The 20,859-nt window shown below is 46.9% G+C and overlaps 1 protein-coding gene and 1 non-coding gene across 2 annotated transcripts; both read left to right on the forward strand.

Annotated features, from left to right (window-relative positions):
• The first annotated feature begins 314 nt into the window (after window positions 1–314).
• On the forward strand, window positions 315–9,465 carry Cckar (cholecystokinin A receptor). Its single transcript, XM_041671592.1, has 5 exons — window positions 315–554; window positions 1,250–1,501; window positions 5,351–5,612; window positions 7,936–8,063; window positions 8,933–9,465. The coding sequence occupies exons 1-5, from the start codon at window positions 443–445 to the stop codon at window positions 9,463–9,465; spliced, it is 1,287 nt and encodes a 428-aa protein (XP_041527526.1). The 5' UTR covers window positions 315–442.
• Window positions 9,466–20,463: 10,998 nt separating this feature from the next.
• LOC121460974 lies at window positions 20,464–20,623 on the forward strand. Its single transcript, XR_005976125.1, has one exon. It is a non-coding gene; the product is annotated as a U1 spliceosomal RNA (small nuclear RNA).
• The last annotated feature ends 236 nt before the right edge of the window (window positions 20,624–20,859 follow it).

The following is a 20,859-nucleotide window of genomic DNA, read 5'->3' on the forward strand; positions in this document are numbered from 1 at the left end:
TGGTAATTGGGAAGTCTCTCCCTCTCTCTCCCTCCTTTTCTCTCCACCCGTGTGTGTGTGTGTGTGTGTGTGTGTGTGTGTGTGTGTGTGTGTGTGTGTAGATGTGGCCCCACTCTGGGAAGGGTTAATATGCAGCGAGGCTGCCTATGCTCAGGGCCTCAGCCTGGCCCAGGAATGGGAGGGGTGGACCTGGAAGGTGGAGCAGGCTTGCCTTGCACAGGCTGCCTTCTCCCCACAGGAGTGGGCACGCTTGCCCAGCCAGCCGGTCTGAGAATGGTGAACTCGAGTTGCCTTTAGGAATGACTGCAAAGCCCACACCTGGAAATCCCCCCTCCCTGCCCCTCCACGGCAGGTTGCCTCTGGGAGACTCTCCAGTCATTAGAGGAATGAACCAGGAGTGAGCCTTTCACCAGCTCGCCAGCACTTGGGAGAGAGCAGCAGGATGGACGTGGTCGAAAGCCTTCTTATGAATGGGAGCAACATTACTCCCCCCTGTGAACTCGGCCTGGAAAATGAGACTCTTTTCTGCCTGGATCAACCTCAACCTTCCAAAGGTAGGTGTTGGAAACTGGAACTGGAGTTCAGAAAATTACGGAGTCAAGGAGATAATAGCAACAGCAAGGCTGACTAAAATGTACGTGTGAGTGTGTGTGTGTGTGTGTGTGTGTGTACAAAATCCCTGGGAGACAAAGCTAAATGAAGTTGTATGTTCAAAAGTTTGGATAAAAGAGTGAGAGAAATCTACAGTCGAATATTCTTATTATTCCCACGAGAGAGTTGGGGACTCATGCAGGATTGGTGGGGGGGGTGACAAATGCATAGAAGAGCTGTGGGAAGAAAAGGGTGCCAAGTGTGGAAGCTGGGACTTCCAGGCATTACAGAAAAGGCATTGTCAGGGGTAGAGGTTGCCTTTTCTTAGGGGAAACCCAGCATGAAGAGGCGATTAAAGCAAAATAATGCTTAGCCTCAGGGAAAGAAAGCCATCACCGTTCAGGATCATTGTCCTTAGGAAAAACTGCTCTCCTGGGTGATCTGTTGACACGCCAACCTTTGAAAAAACAATTGGATTGTCCTGTGTCTCCCTGGGTTTGTGTCTGCAATGCAGCCCGTACAGGAATACTCAGGCTCAGTGAAGCACGCCAGTGGGGGACACCATCAGAAATGACCACTCCCGGGGGGGGGGTCTAAGGTCTTATCAGTCCACCCTCCTAACCCCCCATGCCTCCAACTCTTTCCTGTTCCTCTGCAGAGTGGCAGCCTGCCGTGCAGATTCTCCTCTACTCCTTGATATTCCTCCTCAGTGTGCTGGGGAACACGCTGGTCATCACGGTGCTGATTCGGAACAAGAGGATGCGGACGGTCACCAACATCTTCCTGCTGTCCCTGGCTGTCAGTGACCTCATGCTCTGTCTCTTCTGCATGCCCTTCAACCTCATCCCCAACCTGCTCAAGGATTTCATCTTTGGAAGTGCTATGTGCAAGACCACCACCTACTTCATGGGTGAGTCGCTGCCGGTGGCTGTTGACAGGGCTCTTCTCTCGCCCTGCTTAGACAGTCACAGCAGAGGGGTCCTGCTGGGTTCCTAAACACCAAGCATCTGTCTGTCTGGGCCCACGTACATGGACACAAGTGTTCTCTTTACAGTCCTCCTACTTGCCAGGAAGTGTGTGTCCGAAGCTGATACAAAAGCACAGGGAAATGGAGTGGGCTTGCCTCTTTGTGGAAGGCCAAGAATTCTTAGGTAACATCAAGTCACTCTATACCTTTCTGGTGGCAGGTGGTTGTATTCCAATTAACTCCCAGCTTAGGTCAAGGTTTCTTGAAATGGAGCAGGTGCGTAGGATCAGGGTTTTTTGGCTGTTGTGTTTCTTGTTCTGTGAGAAACAAAGGCTGTTTTAAACCATTTGAGCTCAGTCTTGCTTCTTCTGTCAGGATTCACTCCCCAGATTATTCTCTCAAAGCATGAGGGCACATTAGGCCAGGAGTGTGTGTGTGTGTGTGTGTGTGAGAGAGAGAGAGAGAGAGAGTGTGTGTGTGTGTGTGTGTCCCTAGTAAGAAGTCTAATATGTTCCTAAGGACCATGGATTATGATAGTCCCTGATTGGTTTGCCTGCTTATACCAAACATAATGGCAATTATAACACACCCCACAAAGCTACTTTTTAGTACTTTTTATGTGCCAGATATTTGGCTGAGCACTTTGGTTCCATGATCTTGTTCCTCAACCACCTGGTAAAGACCTAGCATCAACTCTTCCCTGTCTCACAAAGTCAGGGGAAGCATGGCGGCTGGGGTTTGAACCAAGATTAGCAGGCACCACAGTGGTGAGCTCAGGGCTCAGCTTGCCAGCTGTTGTAGCTCTCCTAACCCTAGACAAATACATATCCCTTGCTCCTCTCTGTCACACTGCCTTGTCCCTTGCCCATTCTGAGAACCAACGAGGAAGAAGAGGGTGAGGGGTGTGTGTGTGCAGGGGATGTAAGGTGTGTGTGTTTGTGTGTGTGTGTGTGTGTGTGTGTGTGTAGGGGATATAAGGTGTGTGTGTGTGTAGGGGATGTAAGGTGTGTGTGTGTGTGTGTGTGTGTGTGTGTGTAGGGGATGTAAGGTGTGTATGTGTGTAGGGGATGTAAGGTGTGTATGTGTGTAGGGGATGTAAGGTGTGTGTGTGTGTGTGTAGGGGATGTAAGGAAGGTGTGTGTGTGTGTGTGTGTATGTGTGTAGGGGATGTAAGGTAGGTGTGTGGGGGGGGGATGTAAGGTGTGTGTGTGTGTGTGTGTGTGTGTGTGTGTAGGGGATGTAAGGTGTGTGTGTGTGTGTGTGTAGGGGATGTAAGGTGTGTGTGTGTGTGTGTAGGGGATGTAAGATGTGTGTGTGTGTGTGTGTGTGTAGGGGATGTAAGGTGTGTATGTGTGTAGGGGATGTAAGGGGTGTATGTGTGTAGGGGATGTAAGGTGTGTGTGTGTGTGTAGGAGATGTAAGGTAGGTGTGTGTGTGTGTGTGTGTGTGTGTAGGGGATGTAAGGTAGGTGTGTGTGTGTAGGGGATGTAAGGTAGGTGTGTGTGTGTGTGTAGGGGATGTAAGGTAGGTGTGTGTGTGTAGGGGATGTAAGGTAGGTGTGTGTGTGTGTAGGGGATGTAAAGTGTGTATGTGTGTAGAGGATGTAAGGTGTGTGTGTGTGTGTAGGGGATGTAAGGAAGGGGTGTGTGTGTGTGTATGTGTGTAGGGGATGTAAGGTAGGTGTGTGTGTGTAGGGGATGTAAAGTGTGTGTGTGTGTGTGTGTAGAGGATGTAAGGTGTGTGTGTGTGTGTGTGTGTGTGTAGAGGATGTAAGGTGTGTGTGTGTGTATGTGTGTAGGGGATGTAAAGTGTGTGTGTGTGTGTGTAGGGGATGTAAAGTGTGTGTGTGTGTGTGTGTGTGTGTAGAGGATGTAAGGTGTGTGTGTGTAGAAGATATTTGATTCTGACCCAAACTGTGTAAAACAGATAGTACTGAGTAGGACTAGGGCAATCTTCTGAGACAAGAAAACTTTAAAGCTTTTAAAAAAAAACAAAAAAAAACCTTTATTTTTCCCAGCTGAGTGTTCAGGATCCACAGGAAGACACAATGATAATGAATCTCTGACCCTCACGGCCCCATATTAGTGACCAAAAATGTTTCATCTGTGTTCAAGACCCCTGACCATATTCTAATGTCTTAAAAATGACAAGAATCATGGCTAGGTCATGAAGTCTTGCTCTGAGCTCATTAACTTCTGGGGTCCATCCGTGAGCGTCTGACGGACACAGTGCTTGCTTGAGCCTCTTAGCCAGAGAGGAGAGTTAACAGAAGTGCTCACAGAGTCACGCGGCTCTAACAGCCATGGACTGTTGTTTGCTTTGAGGCGGTCCGTTCTGTGCTGTGTGAATTTCACCTCAGAACAGTTTTAATAGCCAAAATTAAACCGCAAAATAATTCCGGGATTATTTGGAATGTCACGAGAGCTTACTTTGTTAAATTTACTTTTTCTTGTTGTTTGGTCTTGGTTTGGGGTTTGAAGTGAAGTGGGAGGCCTGAATGGAGTTCAGTATGCTGTCTTGACTGACCTGGAAACTTACAGTGTAGCTAGGTGGCTTTGAACTTGAGGTGATTCTCTTGCATCTGCCTCCCAAGTGGTAGAATTACAGGCATGCCCCACCAGGCCTGTAATTTCTAATGCTGGTGATTTAGATCCTACCCTCTATTTTGTAATATCTTCGACAATACTGCTCACAAAACGCATCACACACCTTACTTGTGTGTGGCCGGGGCGGGGAGGATGTGATTGACAGTGAGTTTATAGTGACTGTGGACCCATTGTATGGAACATACTTACTGAGACTTAGAGCTATGCTTTCAATTCTACATGTCATAGGCTCTTTAGAGGGAAGTCCATTAAGACACAGTGAGTGAATCCCCCCGCCCAAAAAAAAAAGGCTTTACTTAAAGGTATTAGAAAAAAAACATACATAGTTACTATCTATCCTGGTAAGTAGTGATGTTTTAGGATGTCAAGTTTTGACTGTTCCCAAGTCTGTTGGTAACAGTTAATTGGTGACAGTTCTCAGAGCCGAAGGCTCTAAAGTGAGCTTAAAGGATAATATTTTACAGTAAGCACGCACTCCCAACACCATAGGGAGAAGTGGGGACTCCTTTGGACTGCGTGCGTGTGAATGCGTTAGAGCAGATGCAATTCATCTCTCTCCCACTCTAAGGGCTTTATAAAACACAAAGGCTGGACGGCTGGAAAGACCTGCTTCTCCCACTCACAGAACCCGTTAGTTCCTCCCAGAACCTCTTTTCTGTTACCTTTTCTTACTATGCAGTTTTTCAATAGATAGTTTAAATTTGAAAATGTTTCTCTATTTTAAATTGTGTATTAGAAATTTCAGCACCCCAGTGACCTTTTGACATCATGGAGTCCTTGACGATTTTTGCCTTCTAAGGACTACTTAACTACATGGTCGTGATCAAAATTAGAACTCCTCTCTAGGTTTCCAAAAAGCCCTTCTGTGGGATGGCAATTTATTTTTAATCCCCGTGTTTATTAATTAATGAGTACCTTCAGCCCAAGCTGGAGTTAGATTGCAATCAAAGCCAATAAACTTATCTGAAACTGGGCAGTGAGATGTGTTGGCAAAGACCTATGCTTAACTGCCTTAAGTCCTTTTCGGCCCAAAGCTGGCCCTAAATCATCTTCCAAAAATATACACAGTATTTCTTAACCCCCTGAGCATTTTCACACGATACTAAACTGCAGCTCTGATACACCTAAGCTAAATCGGAGTCAACACCCGAGTAACTTCCGTGTTCCCGTCTATGCTCCTTCCCAGGCACTTCCGTGAGTGTCTCCACCTTCAACCTGGTAGCCATCTCTCTGGAGAGATACGGCGCCATCTGCAGACCCTTACAGTCCCGCGTCTGGCAAACGAAGTCCCACGCTTTGAAGGTCATCGCTGCCACCTGGTGCCTCTCCTTCACCATCATGACTCCGTATCCCATTTACAGCAACTTGGTGCCTTTTACGAAAAATAACAACCAGACGGCAAATATGTGCCGCTTCCTGTTGCCAAGCGATGCTATGCAGCAATCTTGGTAAGGCGGTGCTCGCTCTCGAGGGACGGGAACACCGTGCCAGATGGCTATGGGACAGGTGGCCTGGAGGCTTGCTAAGGAGGGTCCTTTTCTATTACTATTTTTTTGACAGTTTCATACATTTATATAATGAAGTTTAGTTGTCTGCCCCCTTTCCCATTTCCTCTCCCATCCCTTCCATCTCTGGCTGAACCCCCCTTTCCCCCCAAGAAGTTCCCCTCCTGCTTTCATGCCTCCTTTTTCCGTGTGACCCACAGAGCCAAGTTAGATCTCCTTACAGAGCTGAATAAGAAGTTATTTACTGGATCATGGACATCCTACAAGTGGCTACACCACTGAGGGAAAAGCTCACAGTCCAGAAAGTTAGAGGCCCATAGTCCCCCAAGTGTGGAGCCTCAGAGACCCCCTGAAGAGGGTTATTCTAGCTTGACAGGAAGAGTACACAGTGGGAAACCGAGATCCTCAACACCGGTTCTAGATGAGGTGATGTTGGAATGTCCATTTCACAGATAAGGAAACTGACTTAGAGGTTCAAGAGTGACTAAACCCACAAAGCTAGGAGGGGCCAACGCCTCTCTCTGTGTTTAACCACTATGCCTAGGCATCTCCATGATCCCCAAGGAGCTCAGACTGGCTGACTTACAGAGTTATGACTTTCTAAGGAATGGATGAGAAACCAATATCCAAAAACATCTTATGTAGCTTTTTCTAGTGTTTTTAAAAACATTAACCTCTTTGTATGTGTATGTGGGGGGTACACATGTGCCGTCATGCATGTGTGGAGGCCGGAGGACAGCTTGAAGGATTACTTCTAACATGTGGGTTCCAGGGATTAAACACAGGTTATCAAGCTTGGTGGCAAGCAAAGCTATCTTGACACCCGATTCCGAGAGTTTATAAGCACTGTGTTTGCCCAGAATAGCTTACCAGAAGAGAAGATTTTCCTATGCTGGTTCATTTGCTTACTAGCAAAATAGCCTTGGGGAAATTTGCTCAGCCCCTTGAAGTACCAGTTCTTTATCTCCAAAGGAGTTAATAATATGGATTTTTTTTCTAAATCTACATTATTTATATAGGTTATATATACAGCTATACGGTTCAAATAAGAAGCCATAAAAATATTTTTAATGAAAAGATGGCACAAATGTGGGTTACGTTTCCTAATTATAGGGCTGGTTTAGCCATTCCGAAGTGGCTAAAAATCCAGAGCATGCTTCCTCACCCTCTTCCTTTCATTTCAAACAAGCAACGTGCACACAAAACAGCATTACACTGCAGAAGAGAAGGCTATCCAAGACTTATCAAAACATGTCCAATTGCAATGAGAAATGGCCTAGCCACTGTTTGCCTCTGACAACTGTATGGTCTAATTTGTAGCTTACACATGCCAGACTGCAAAAGTGATTTAGGGACCAGACTCACAGAGCAGGAGGCTGTGAATCCTCAACCCCAACTGTGTTTAGAGAAAGCATAGCTCGATCCTTCCAGGCCTAAGACTTTGTAGGCCACCAAACCGTTCGCAGCAGGATGGAGAACGGATACTTAGGAGGATTTATGGGTGGCAAGTGTTACATTGGCTAAAACAGATTTTCCATGGTTTCTGACCTAAGCATCTAATTGCTCCCATTGTAGAGTCAACAAGTTGTGTAGCCTGTTGTATGTCATAGGGTTCAAATCTCACCTCTGCTATTAGTTGTCTGGCTTCGGGCACATCAATCTCTTCAAGGCTCAATTTTTTTCCTGACTCCAATAGGTGCTCAGATAATAGCAATTACATTAAAGGTTCTTATGTGAGTTAAGATGAGACACACACATACAGAGCTTAGCCTCGGCTGTAGAACCCCGCACTAGTCCTCATTGGGTGGGAAGTATTTTCATATTTATTATTTCAACACCTTGGACATTCACGCCATATGCTCCCATTATTTTTTAAAGGCTTCATTATTTATTTATTGCTCATGTTACTTAATTTTTGTAAAGGGTCTCACTGTGTCACCCAGGCTAACCTCAAACTCCTGGACTCGAGCAAGCCTCCTGCCTCAGCCTCCTTGCCGGTTTTGCTGTTAGCCTTGAACGTGTTTGTCAGTTTGGAGCATAGAATGATGCCACGTTTTCCCAGCTCAAGTAGCCTTCACATCCACTTTAAAGAGAGCGAGAAGTAAACAGGTTCTAATGACCTGACCTCCAGACACGGAGTTTTCAAGGACGTTAAGCACTAGAAATGAATGGGTCTGGTCAGACCAGCTGCCCCCGCCTCATTCTTGCCCATCAGAACTTGAAGGTCCAGAGTCGCTGGTGACTAGATTTCTTTTAATTGTCTTAGGCAAACATTCCTGCTACTCATCCTGTTTCTCATCCCCGGGATTGTGATGGTGGTGGCCTATGGGCTGATCTCTCTGGAACTCTACCAAGGAATAAAATTTGACGCTAGCCAGAAGAAATCTTCTAAAGGTAACTATCTTTAGACTGGGTGTTTATTCCAAAAGAACTCAAAAGCTAGATGGACTAAATAAATAAAAGTTAGCTAGAAGGACTCAGAATACATAGAGCATGCATTCAAACCTTGGTGTCATAGGAAGCCAGGAGACCCGGTTTCCCTAGTTCCATGTGTGTAAGATGAGGAGACATTTCTTGGTGGGGTCCTAGGTGGAATCAAAGGAGAACACGCTCACATGACAGCTGCATGCAGAGGGTCCTGTCTCCCAGGCTTACTGTAACGTAAACACTTAGCGGATACCCTCTGGTGATTCTGTCCTGCGCGTGGCATTGAGACATTAGGTCCACACCCTACAAGCCCAGCTTTTTGCTACTTTTTTCTCGCCCTCAGTGCTGCCTCCCCTCTAGAGCCCACTGAAACTGTCCCCAACACCTGTGTTGACATAACTTTTTCCTGCTCTCCCTGCCTCCTCCCTCGGTTCCTTACTATGTAGATAACGCAGTCTCGCTGCCTCCTGTTGACTTTCTCTGTTACTTGGAGTCCTCGCAATAAAAGTAATCTAAACACTTAGCAAGCAAACAGGAAAGAAAGAACAGAGAAGAGTGTTAATATTTATTTTGTAATAAGTTTCAGCCTTACAATCTCTGTGTGTAGGATTTTATTACTACTATAATTACTATATGTATGCATGATTTATATTTCATTATAAGGACAGACCTAGCGCAGACCAATACTGATATAAACCTGTACAGGCCTAGCTGCCTGTCCATTTCTCCAGTTCAAGTTCAGCTTGGCTTCCTGGACGGAAGGCATCAGGGTCTTCACGTCTTCTCTCTGGCATGACATGTCCTGAGCAATAAAATGATGTCACTTGCCCATGCAGAGAAGAAGCTGAGCAGTGGCAGCAGCCGATATGAGGACAGTGATGGGTGTTACCTGCAGAAGTCCCGGCACCCGCGGAAGCTGGAGCTTCAGCAGCTGTCTACCAGCAGCGGCAGCAGCCGAGTCAACCGCATCAGGAGCAGCAGTTCCGCTGCCAACCTGATAGCCAAGAAGCGCGTGATTCGCATGCTCATCGTCATTGTGGTCCTCTTCTTCCTGTGCTGGATGCCCATCTTCAGTGCCAACGCCTGGAGGGCGTATGACACCGCTTCTGCTGAGAAACACCTCTCGGGGACGCCCATCTCCTTCATCCTCCTCCTCTCCTACACCTCTTCCTGTGTGAATCCCATCATCTACTGCTTCATGAACAAACGGTTTCGCTTGGGCTTCATGGCCACCTTCCCTTGTTGTCCCAACCCTGGTCCCCCAGGGGTGAGAGGAGAGGTGGGAGAGGAGGAGGATGGGAGGACCCTAGGGGCATCGCTGACCAGGTATTCCTACAGCCACATGAGCACCTCTGCTCCACCCCCCTGAGCTATGACGGCTGGCCCTCCGCTGCAGCAGGAAGGGAGAGACCAGGGAGCAAGGAAGAAACGGGAAAGGAGGAAGAGGAAACTGGAGTGAAGGAGAAGGGAGACGCACTTGTCATGGGGACTTTTCAATGTCTGCTTTTCATACTTCACAGAGACAAGGAACTTAAGGTGGGGTCATAAAATGACAAGACGTTTTCCAGAGTGTTCGTTCACCATAGAAGAAACCTCAGACCAGGGACAGGAGCCCCAAAAGGCTCATGCTACAAATGTCACTGCCAAGTCCATGGTGAAAATGGAGGTAGAGATCCTGATGAGCTTTAGAATTTTCTGGAACACCCCGGGTGAGGTCTCTCCATAGTGACATGCTGCTGTGCTCTTTCTTCTGCTCCTGCAGAATTACAGTCACCACTTTCCTTCCCGGGGAACCCACGGCTACTTCCCATACATATTACAACTACACACCTTCTCACTGCCACCAAGGACGGATGAAGCACACCTCCTCTGGCCACTCCCGACTACGGGACTAGTCTGACTCTTTTAAATCTAGAGGTTGGTCGAGAACACAGAGAGGTATAAGTTTCCATCATCATCAGAAAAGCAAAAAGAGTGAGTCTAAAAGACAGGTTTTCCGATTTTTGTTTCCTCAAAGGGAAAAGCATGCAAGGCCAATAGCCTGAAAGCACATTTTCTTTCAGCGAAGTCAAGGCAGAAGGGAAGGTGACCTGTACCATGTGACTTCTCCTTTGTACCCTAACCCCACTACTTGTTTTAAACCTCAATGTAATTTCTTCTGTTCACCTATACTTCCTCTTCTCCAGAAAGACCTCCAGGTAGGAAGGGGAGTTGTATTTACCTGGACAAGGGTGGAAAAATGTATAGTCAGGCCCCAAAGGAAACTGACAGCTGGGACTCAGTTCACAGGTAACTTGGAATGCCAAAAGTGTGTATGTTTTTATTACCATCTATGTAGTTCTTGATAATTGGCTCACTGTGTGTGCGCGCGCTGGCTCATGTGCGTGTGTGTGTGTGTGTGTGTGTGTGTGTGTGTGTGTGTGTAACTGAACATATGGTCACCTTCTCTGTGTGTTAAAAACTTATCAGTGGATATTGAAATTCAGCAAGTGTTAACATTCTTCCATAAAAGTTGGAGTTTTGTGTGAGCTTTGTTTCTTTGCAAAATTAGTGCTGAAAAACATTTAACTCTGAGAACTCTCTGTTTAAAAATAGAAATAAGTTATACATTGAGACACCAGGAAGAACATTTCTAGAGAGCATGTGCCAATACAGTCTGCCAGTACACACACTCTCTCTCCCTCTCCCTCCCTCGCTTCCTTCCTCCCTGTCTCTCCTTTTCTCTCATTTCCATCCTTTTTTTCTTGTACAAGGCTGTCATATCTCCTTAATAGGTTTAATATGAACTTTCTCAATAGAAACAGTTTGTAGGCACATGCAGAAAGTAAAAAAAAATACACAAAGAAAAGGAAATATGAATCAAGGAAAGTTTGTTGCTGCGAGCTGCCAATTATTCAAGGAATGGACGTTCTTCTTCTCCCTTCCATAAGGCCAGAACAGCCCAGTGACCCAGGCTGCCATGCAGAAGAGGGAAGAGAAGAGTCGCAGGGGCTGCTAGGGCCCCTGATGTTCTAGAATTAGACACGCTGTGCATCTCACAGTGGTGGGTGTGCCTAATGGACTGCACAAAGGAGAAACAGCTGAGCACAGAACTGCCTGCCACACCCAACTTGTCAGGCCAGACTATTCCCTCTTCAGACTTCAGTCTTACATGAGGAACTACTGTCACCTTCTCAGTCAACTCAAAAGGCAGAATCAAAACTGCAATGATAAAAGATGTAAGAGATAAAAATGTCTGTGATACCTGATTCGGTCTTACAGTCTACATACTTTTCCTGCCTAAATAAAGACTTGGACTCTCTGACAGTATTAGGAAATAAATGAAGAAAAATTAGGAACCCCCCCCCCCGCCGCCCATTATTAGGAACCTCTGGAGTTTCTGACTTAAAAACAAGGTTCTAGGATTTAGTTAATAAAAATACAGCTATGTAGCTAAAGTATACTTTTGGATAAGCCAGCTGTTTCAACCTTCCTAATGTCCTGACCCTTTAATACAGTTCCTCATAGTGCAGTGACCCCCAACCATAAAATGATTTTCATTCCTCCTTCATAACTATCATTTTGCTACTGTTATAAATCATAATGTAAATCTGTTTTCCAATGGTCTTAGGAGACCTCTGTGAAAGGGTCGGTCAACCCCAATGGGGTTGCAACCCACGTATTGCGAAACACCCTTCTAGACAGTAATTTTCAGTTTTAAGTGCATCTCGTACACTGAAAGGCATCCTATATTTTATCTGCCAACCCTACATTTGAAATATTTTAAGGCAGGCAAAAACATAAACAATATTTCACACACACACACGGTGATAAAATGCCGTTGCTGATTAAATTTCTTGGAAAGTCTTGTCACCCAGTAGAAGCTTGAGAGATGGACGCAGGGGGCTCTTAACTTCCAGAATCTGTGATGAGATTTGAAAAGGTCTGATTTTACTGATGAATTTTTTTCCCACATAATACTGTTCTCACATTTTTGTTAAGTCAACTTCCTTTGCCTCGTGTTAAACAAGATTACTGATCTAAACATGAATTCAAGTTAAGAAAACAAATACATGGCTTTCCTGGTATTTTAGTGTCTCCTAGTAGCATTGCTTCAGCGGCAGCGCAAAACACTGGAGCACTGGCATTGAGAGCTGTGTCTCAGCACCTGGTGCCCCAAGCGCCAACATAAGGTCTCCTAATGCTCTTGGAGTGGCAAATGGGCCGTGTCTGTATAGCTAGGGTTTGGTTGCACATGTCCCTGTGTGCTTACCAGGTGTCTCTCCGCTTAAGCAAAATGTCATCGTCGTGAGTTAAGTGAAGACAGCTGCTGGATTTCCGCGGCATCTTCCTCCTGTGTTTTGCCTACTAACCCATGTACCGTGAATGTTTAATAAATGTTATGACTGACTTCCGTCGTGCCTCTTAAACACTTTCAGCAGTCGCTCCATCCATCCACTGCTGTGCTCCTCAACAAGGGGAAACTCACTCTTGGGGGAGAAGAGCCGAGCTTGGACAAGACGTTTTCCTCTTTGTATGAATCCACCCCAGGTTCTCATGAGTGACCGCTTGCCGTATTCTCCCTCCTCTTTTCCTTATCCCCATAGTGCAAGTGGGTAGAGAGAGTGCATATGGCCCACAATGTTTCTGATGGGTGTGTCTTGCCTAGTAACAGTGCTGAGATACAAGTAAACAAAAGCTGGGAACCACTGGATCCTAACATCCCTCTGTTTAGTTCCCCTGGCCCTTATTTTATTTGAGAACAGTGAAAACTTTGCTCACTTTCCAACTCTTGCTGAAGAATCCATCAAAGCTCCTGAGGACCCCTTGCTATGCCCCCCACCCATTTGCTTTCCTGTAGAACCCCAGTGGCAACCCACATGGAGGCATCCTGGCCCATGCTGCTTCTATCAACCCCCTGGCTCTCGACTCTAAGTGCATTACTTCCCTCTCTCTTGGACTGGACCTCTTTGACCTCTCTGGTGTCCTGGCGCCTCTCTCAGATAAACACAGCTTCCTGGTTTCCAACAGTGTTCTCACCGACCAGGACCAGACCTGCCACTGCTCACCCCACCCACTCCAGCCCTAAAAGGCCTAGCCTGGGTGAATCACATTTCCTTCTTGCACAGGAAGAGAGGTCAGACAGGGGCACATATGCCATGTTCCTTCTGGCACACGATAGTTACTACCATCCCAAGTGGCTACCACACACACAGCAAGGGTGACTCCCTACAGAAGACAGAAGATGGAGAAAAGTTAGCACAACCACATGATGCCATTCACGGCATATTACAGGGTCCAGTAACTCTTCCAGGGTGTGAGTGGAGGAGTGAATGGGTGGATGGGTTTGAACAAAGTCTTTTCTCAATGCCAGTTCTTCCCTGGCTGCTTTGGGGGGCTCCCCCTTCACACTCAGGTTCCTGCAGTATAGATGTGTGCTTACATTTGATCCAAGACAGAACCAACCGCCTGCGAAGTCAAGGTCTGTTTTCAGTTGTACACAGTGTCCAGGAAATCTGGCTTCCGAGCTCACTGACCATAAAAAGCTTCTTCTGGAGTAATGAAGATGAAGTACAGAGATCTGTATCCAAGTTCAGTGGCTGTCCCTAGCTTGCTGTGTGGCCCCGCGCAAGCCATACCCATTCCCAGGAGGTCAGTTCCCCTTGACGGGTGGTGGAACCGTGTGTGATAATGTATGACCCAGTAGGTGAGGATCCGCTTTCTTTTCGTATCCCACACCCTCCCTAATTTCACTGGCTTCAGACGGGGAAGCTTCTCGGTGCCCAAGCACACAATTGTCTCTGCAGAAGGCTGTTGGGGAAAGGAATAAAGGACTCTAGGGGGATGAATGAACATTTGTTACATATGGCTTCTCATTACAATCTCCAAACACCATGTGATGTGTCATTCCTCACATTTCGAAGTGAAGAAATGGAAGCATAGAAGGGCAGGGAGCATGTCCAAAATCAGACGACTGACAAATGACAGAGGCAAGGGTCATCCTTATTTTAATTCCATCATGGGCTGGCAAGATGGTTCAGCGTGTAAAGGCGCTTGCTGCTAAGCCAAATGACCTGAGATCTCTTCCCAGGACACACACTGTGGAAGGGGAAAACCGATTCCCACAAGTTGTCCCCTGCCCTCCACAAGTGTACACAAAAGATAAACAAATAAGAATGCATGAATTCCACCAGGAGGCTGTTGGCATTAGACAGCACACACCTTCCAAATAATCCATAGGCAATGACTCTATTACTGCCAGGATTGTAAACATTATGCTATAATCACCACAAGAGAAGCAAGCCCCTGTCTCCTCATCCTTCTCCTGGCTCTCTGTGGCACAGGCCTCGCTCTGAGATCCCTGCATGAAGAAGACTTCAAAGTTGGTTCTCCACACTTCTGTCCTGGACACACCAAGGCCTGACTTCATTTTTGGAGTAAAACACACTCTACCACCTCACAAAAAAGCCAAGAGATGGTATCAGTAAATGAGTTTTAGCCTCTTTGGCAACTTCCAGCATTATACTAAAACAGATCTGTTTTCTTGGATTCTCTAGAGCAAAGATAACCCAAGAACAGGTTTTCCATCAGCCGTCAGAGTAAAGCTTCCTAGTTTCCCCTTCACTTGTTACCTTTTTTGCCAAGTCCCCCTCTCCCAGTGACATGTGGAGACAGGAGGATTCGTGGATCCACCACACCCTCAAACCAATGGGATTTACCGTGGAGATCTTTGCAACATCCCAAACCTCTTCTTTTCCTGATTTTCACTAATGGCCAGTGGCGTTCTAAACCCTGGGTTCTCAAGCTCAAGATCTGGAACATTTCTGAAAATCAGTTATCAAGAACTCAGACTCTGGAGTTAGACTGATATCCTATCTAGGTCTAACTAACTGTGGGAGATTTACACAGCCTCCAAGTCTGCAGTATTTGCAGGTTTTGCAAGACTTAAATGATGTTAAGGAGCCACCTCCCCAACTCTCAGGAAGCCATACATTTTGAGGGTCCATTACCAACTCTCCAGAAACATAAATAACTGTCACTTGCAAGGCATCCTAAGATCATGTGAGCCCTAAACTGGTGGTTCCAGTCAATGCAGTGGGTGGGGCAGTTCCTGGGGCTTCTGGGCTTATTGGTCAGTATCTGCTGCATTATGCTTCAATAACAAATATCTTCAAATCTAGCACTGTGTCATAAAGTAAAGAGTTCCAAACATGTGTGAAGAACACATCTTTCATATACAAAGTATGGAACTAGGTTGATGGTCTTCACGGTCTTCACAGCTGTATGCGAAGGAGCCCTCTTTCCCCAAAGCAGCTCTGTGTGGAGATCCAGAATGAGGAAGAGGTAACAGGGCGGTTGCCTAGAAGAAGTAATGGGCCCTTACCTTTCTTTCCTTGATGTTCTGGGAGAATAGGGGGAACCCTGGGTTCTATAGGACGTGTTTTGAAAGCCATTAATGCAGAGACACTTGAGGCCTATAAATCTGTGACTCTAGGGCCTGCAAAACCAGCCTTTGTCAGGAGAAACCAGTGGCTTCAATTAAGCTTTGTCACTTAAGATCAGGACTTTAATTTCCAGACACACCCTACCCTGGATCCTGCTGAAGGAGAAGGCCACCTTCCGCTGAAGTCTACTGTTTAGGCTCTCAACACATTATCTCAGCACTCCTGGCTCATCGTAACAAGACTTTCCCTGCATGGTTTCCTAAAGGAGAGATGTTGGTCCACTGCTAGCTGCCTAGGAGCTTGGTCAACGTTCAATGCAGTTGCCAGAATGGTGCCCTGATATCAGGAAGACGCCAGAGAGCTCTGCAAGCCAGCTGTAGTGGCTGGAGTTTCCTAGTTTCCCCAAGTAAAACTAATAGACACATACAATCAAGGTTCTAACCTGGGCTCTGCCCAGCACTGAGGACAGTGATTTCTTAGCTTCCAAGCTAGTTACCTCTGGGAGGATTAACTGCCTCTAGCCTGAGGTCCCTCCCAGCTTCCTGTCATTATGACTCCTTGGCCCTGGTGGAAGCTTACAGAAGGCCTCTGTGAACTCCTCCCTGTGGGTCCCAGTCCTGGGCTCTGAGAGGTGCTGGGATAGTTTGTGCAGCCAGCTCCCTGATGCAAGCTGAAATGGTCCCATAGTATTCTTATGCTGAAGTCCTAACTACTGATACTTCACTATGTGACTGTTTGGAAATAGAACTTTGCACGGCACTGAGGTATAACGAGGATGTACTGTTGACACTAACATGATGTCAAGAGAGAGCCATGAGGACAGAAAGCGAGACAATAGTCATCAACCACTCAGGAAGAGAATCTAACCAGAGACCACCTGGCGGCACACTGATCTTGAACTCACAGCTAGAGGCAGTTAATCCTCCCAGAGGTAACTAGCTTGGAAGCTAAGAAATCACTGTCCTCAGTGCTGGGCAGAGCCCAGGTTAGAACCTTGATTGTATGTGTCTATTATTGTATGTGTCTGGAGTAGGAGGAAACAAATTTCTGCTACTTAAGCCCTTTGGTCTTTGGTACTTGTTTATAGTATAGTGGCCCTAGCAAGCCATGATTCCTCCCTTTACTTGAAGAATATGGAGTGCTTCCTACCAGCCCCAGATGGCCAGAGAAGATGGCAGCTCAATGATAATTCTTGCAGTAGGACATCTGAGCTGCGAGGCCGAACCTCACACCTGTTCCAAGCTCAGTCCTCCCTCAGGAGCCTCTGTGTTTCCCACCTGCTCTCTGAGCTCAGCAATGCCCCTCAGGGACAGAACAGCCAATTGACAAGTTGCTAAGTGAGGACTCCCAATGGAGTTCAGCTGAGCTGACAGTGGTCTCCAGGGATGGCGCCAACAGATCAGATCGCAGACCCTTAAAGCAGCAGGTGGTTCCCTGGCGCAGGGGTAGAGGTGCCAGATGAAACACAAAATGTCTCTAATGTGAATCTGAGATAAGCGATCACTATATTAAAGCGTGTGCCAAGCAATGTGCTTTTATTTGCCCCATCTACGGGCCCTATCTAGGGATTCTCAGTGAGCTATCAAGGGCGGTGGAGAAAGAGAGCTGAGATACAGCAACCGTCAACAGGCACTGTCCTGGTGGCTGCACACAACGAGGGGACAACAGACACCACCACCCACCATAGTTGAGCCAAATGTTAAAGGGAGAAAAAGACTGCCCCGGGGGCCACACATCTCAGTTACCATCCAGGCCTACTGCCCTCTTTCTGGAGTCCGGTTAAAGAACCTTGGCTTTTCTGTCTCCTATGGCTGCCACAAAGATCTATCACGACAGTGACTCAAGACAGCACGGATTCCCTATCTCCTGCTCTTGAAAGTCAGACTGATAACTCAGAGTCAGAAGGAAATTCTAGGGGAGAGTTTGTTCTTACCTTCTCTGGCTTCTTGAGGATGTGTGCATGCCCTGCTCTTGGCTCTCCTTCTCCATCTCCAAGGCCCACGCTGCAGCATCTTCAAAACTCTCCTCTTGTTCCCTCACCACCTCGTTTTCCCCATTTCTCTCACCATTGCATCCTCTCTCTGTGTAACTATCTTGCTCGCTCGAGCTGTCTCTCTACCCGCTTCTCTGACTTTCCTGACTTTTCCTTCTCTGGCTTTCCTGATCTTTGCTCATAAGAATCCTCGTTACTACATCAGCTCACATGAAGAACGACCCTAATCACGTGATCTGGAGGCTAGGGCACAATAGCATCTGTGGGGCCCATTAGTCTGCCTACCACAGTGTTTCTCCCCTGTGACAACTGTGACTTTATCAAGGCTACTGTAAGGGGAAAACACAGGGTTTGATGAGAGTTCTGGTTCCTAGGACATGCAGCCAAATCAAGGTTCTAAGTTTTAGACACTGAGGTTTTAAGAGGTTAACGGGTGTTGCACTAAAAGAAGAAATAAGGATTTGGAGCTAAAGTACCTAGATAGATAGCCCTTAGCCAGAACACCTCCTTGATGTCAGTACTGTGGCACCTGGGGGACATTTCTGGTGCCCTAAGACTAACTCCAGCCTGCTTGCAAGATTTCACTTAGCTTTGGCAGCTAGTGCAAGACTCCTTCTTTCAAGATAGACACCCCAGAGCAGCCATGAGCTTGGCGTTGTCTCAGTCACAGTCCCATCTACAGAAGGTTGTGGGATACTGTGGAAGGTTGGGGGATGCTGACCATTCACGAATCCTTGTGACTGTTTGGGAATGCTGTGGCTGCCATCACTAAGGGCCTCGGGCTGTGTAGTTCTCCAGGAAGAGATCTGTCTTGCATTTCTGAAGCTGAAAGCCCAAGATACAGAATGAGCTGTCTGGCTCCTTCCAAGGACTTGGAGGGAGAATCTGCTCCAGGCATGGAGGTTGGTGGCCAACCTGAGTGTTCTTTGACTTGAAGAAGCACCATCCCACTGCTGCGTCCAGATGCCTGGGGTCTTCTTCCAAGTGCATGTCTCTGTATAAGGACATGGGTCACCTCAGATTAGGGCCATCCTAGTGAGTCAATGACAATTGCAAATGCCATCTCTAAATATGGCCATAGTCTGAGGTGTTGAAGGCTGGAGGACTTCAGAATGGGTTTGGGAAAGACAAAGAGCACCCATAATCACCTCTTTGGAACTTCATTGTTTCCAAACTGCCCAGCTTTCTGTGAACTAGGCATGAACCACCATACACAAGGGTATTTGTGTTCTCATTCACTAGGTGAATGAGGAGGATGCCTTCAAGTGCAGGCAACCCCTTGGCTGCCCAGTCTAGATCAGACGTGCATTGCTCTGAAGATGTTCACTACTTTTGGAGGTGAGCACAGACCTCAGTTTATGGCATAGCCCTTAAGAAATGAGTTCTAGATCCAAAGCCATGCTACCTACCTATGAGGGCAGAGCAGGAAGGTGCATCCTTAGGGCACAAGGGCACTAGCCTCCTAATAAGGACCAATGGGCAAGACATGGGTCTACCATCACCAAAGGATGTCCTCTGGTAGGGAGGTGAGTCCTCCACAAGGCACTGATTGGGTGGCTGGGTCTTCACTCAGATTTCTGCCAGGGGACCACTGACGTAGGAAAGTTGAGCATCCAAGGAGGCCAGCTCTGGGACAGCACAGCCCACACCTGTGGGAGAAGGGAAAGCCATTCTCAGGTCACACATGCAGACACAGTGTTTGACCTTAAGCATCCTAAACTTCCAGATGTCATACCAATAGGTTTTGTGCATGTCTGGACACCCAAGCCGCATTTTGGGGATTCCCCAGGAAAGCGGGAGGGGAGGGAGGCTATCGCCTTCTCAAGCAGTAGCATACAGAGAACAAAGGAGGGGATTTCAGACTCTGGGGCTTTGGCCCGAGGGTCTCTTTGAGACTCAGAGAGATGTGTTGTTGCCAAACCCTGGGGTGATGTTTGTGCAGCTGGACCAACAACTGGACTTTGGGAATCTCTAATCTAGAACTTATTTGTTAGCCTGTTTGATTTTTCTTTTCCTAAGGTAAGGATGGCAAAATGACAGACCTCATCAATGCCCCTATTTGTGAGCCACTGGAGAGATGATTGAGTCACAGGCTGGGGGTGACTGAGGACTAAAAAGAGGTCAAGGGCAGGGAAGAAAAATCAACCTTTCTGTTCTGAAGGCCTCGTGAAACAGGAGACACACGTTACATGGATTGGGAGGGACATGGGGTCAATGTCATGAGACCCTCCTAGCACCTGCCTCAAATCCTCCCTCTGAAGCTGGACTGGGGACGTCCATTTTCAAACCATTAAGAACTGCCTGCTTCTCCGACTGGGTCAATCCCTGCCATGTGGTTCCTGCTGCTCACAAGACTGAAGGTTGCCTGTTCGCACCAGCTGTAATTGTGAATGAGCTTTACCCAAGGAAGAGGAAAGCTTCCATGAGTAGCTGTCATTGCCTATTATTGGTTTCCACTCCAGGACTTTATCTCTTCGTGCAGACTGCAGGTTCACCCATATGGCCCCTGCTACTGGCAAATGGCAAGACAGTCTCCAAAGGCGAGAGGTTCTGTGCATGTGCACAGAGGGCTGACCAAATGAAACAGGCTTACCTTCCTTTCTGCCCATTTTGGCCTGTCAAAGTCTCATTTTTAGCTTTCAAAAGCGAAATATGTTAATTAGTTATGAAAAATAACCCTTATTATTGAGTATCCTGTGGGAAAGATAATCTTATTAAAGTGATTCTGAAACACTGGCCTCTTGTGTGTACAAGTAGAGTTTTAGAAATTCAGGGACACCGGAGGACAGCTGGGTCTTTTATGGTGAGAAAAGTGTTAGCCTCACAAGGCAAGCCAAGAACAGGAAGCTCCTGACAGAAAAAGGGGGGAATCTGATGGACGTTAGCACAGTGGAGTGAGCACCCTAGAGTTTGGGGTGGTAGAAAGTGGAGGAGCATTTAAGACAGGTGAGTATTTACCTGACAGAAGAGAGACACTGGTCAGAAACATGGTTTTCTTGGGGTGAGGTTCATCCATTGTACTCTAAGTGTGTTAACTCCTGAAATTGCCCTAAATTTAGGAAACTCAACTGCATAATTGGGGTAGTGGAGGTACATTGCACCATCTTTTGGCTATCACGATGTTTGTGGCTCAGCAGGAGCTCCATGCCCGAGCATCCACAAGGTCCTGAACTCTCCAGCACCACCCGTGAGTGTGGACAAGGGGGACCCTTAGAGGAATAAAATTATGGTACATGAGCAGGGACTTGGGGATGAGCGATGATATGACTTAAAGGCCCTGAATGCTGAGAGTCATTGTCCTAGCTCCAGGAGGAGTCAAGAAAGTGTGAAGCAGAATCGGAGGTTG

This window comes from Microtus oregoni, unplaced genomic scaffold (assembly GCF_018167655.1).
Source record: "Microtus oregoni isolate MIOR12 unplaced genomic scaffold, Mior012 000021F_ref0000039, whole genome shotgun sequence".
NCBI lineage: Eukaryota > Metazoa > Chordata > Mammalia > Rodentia > Cricetidae > Microtus > Microtus oregoni.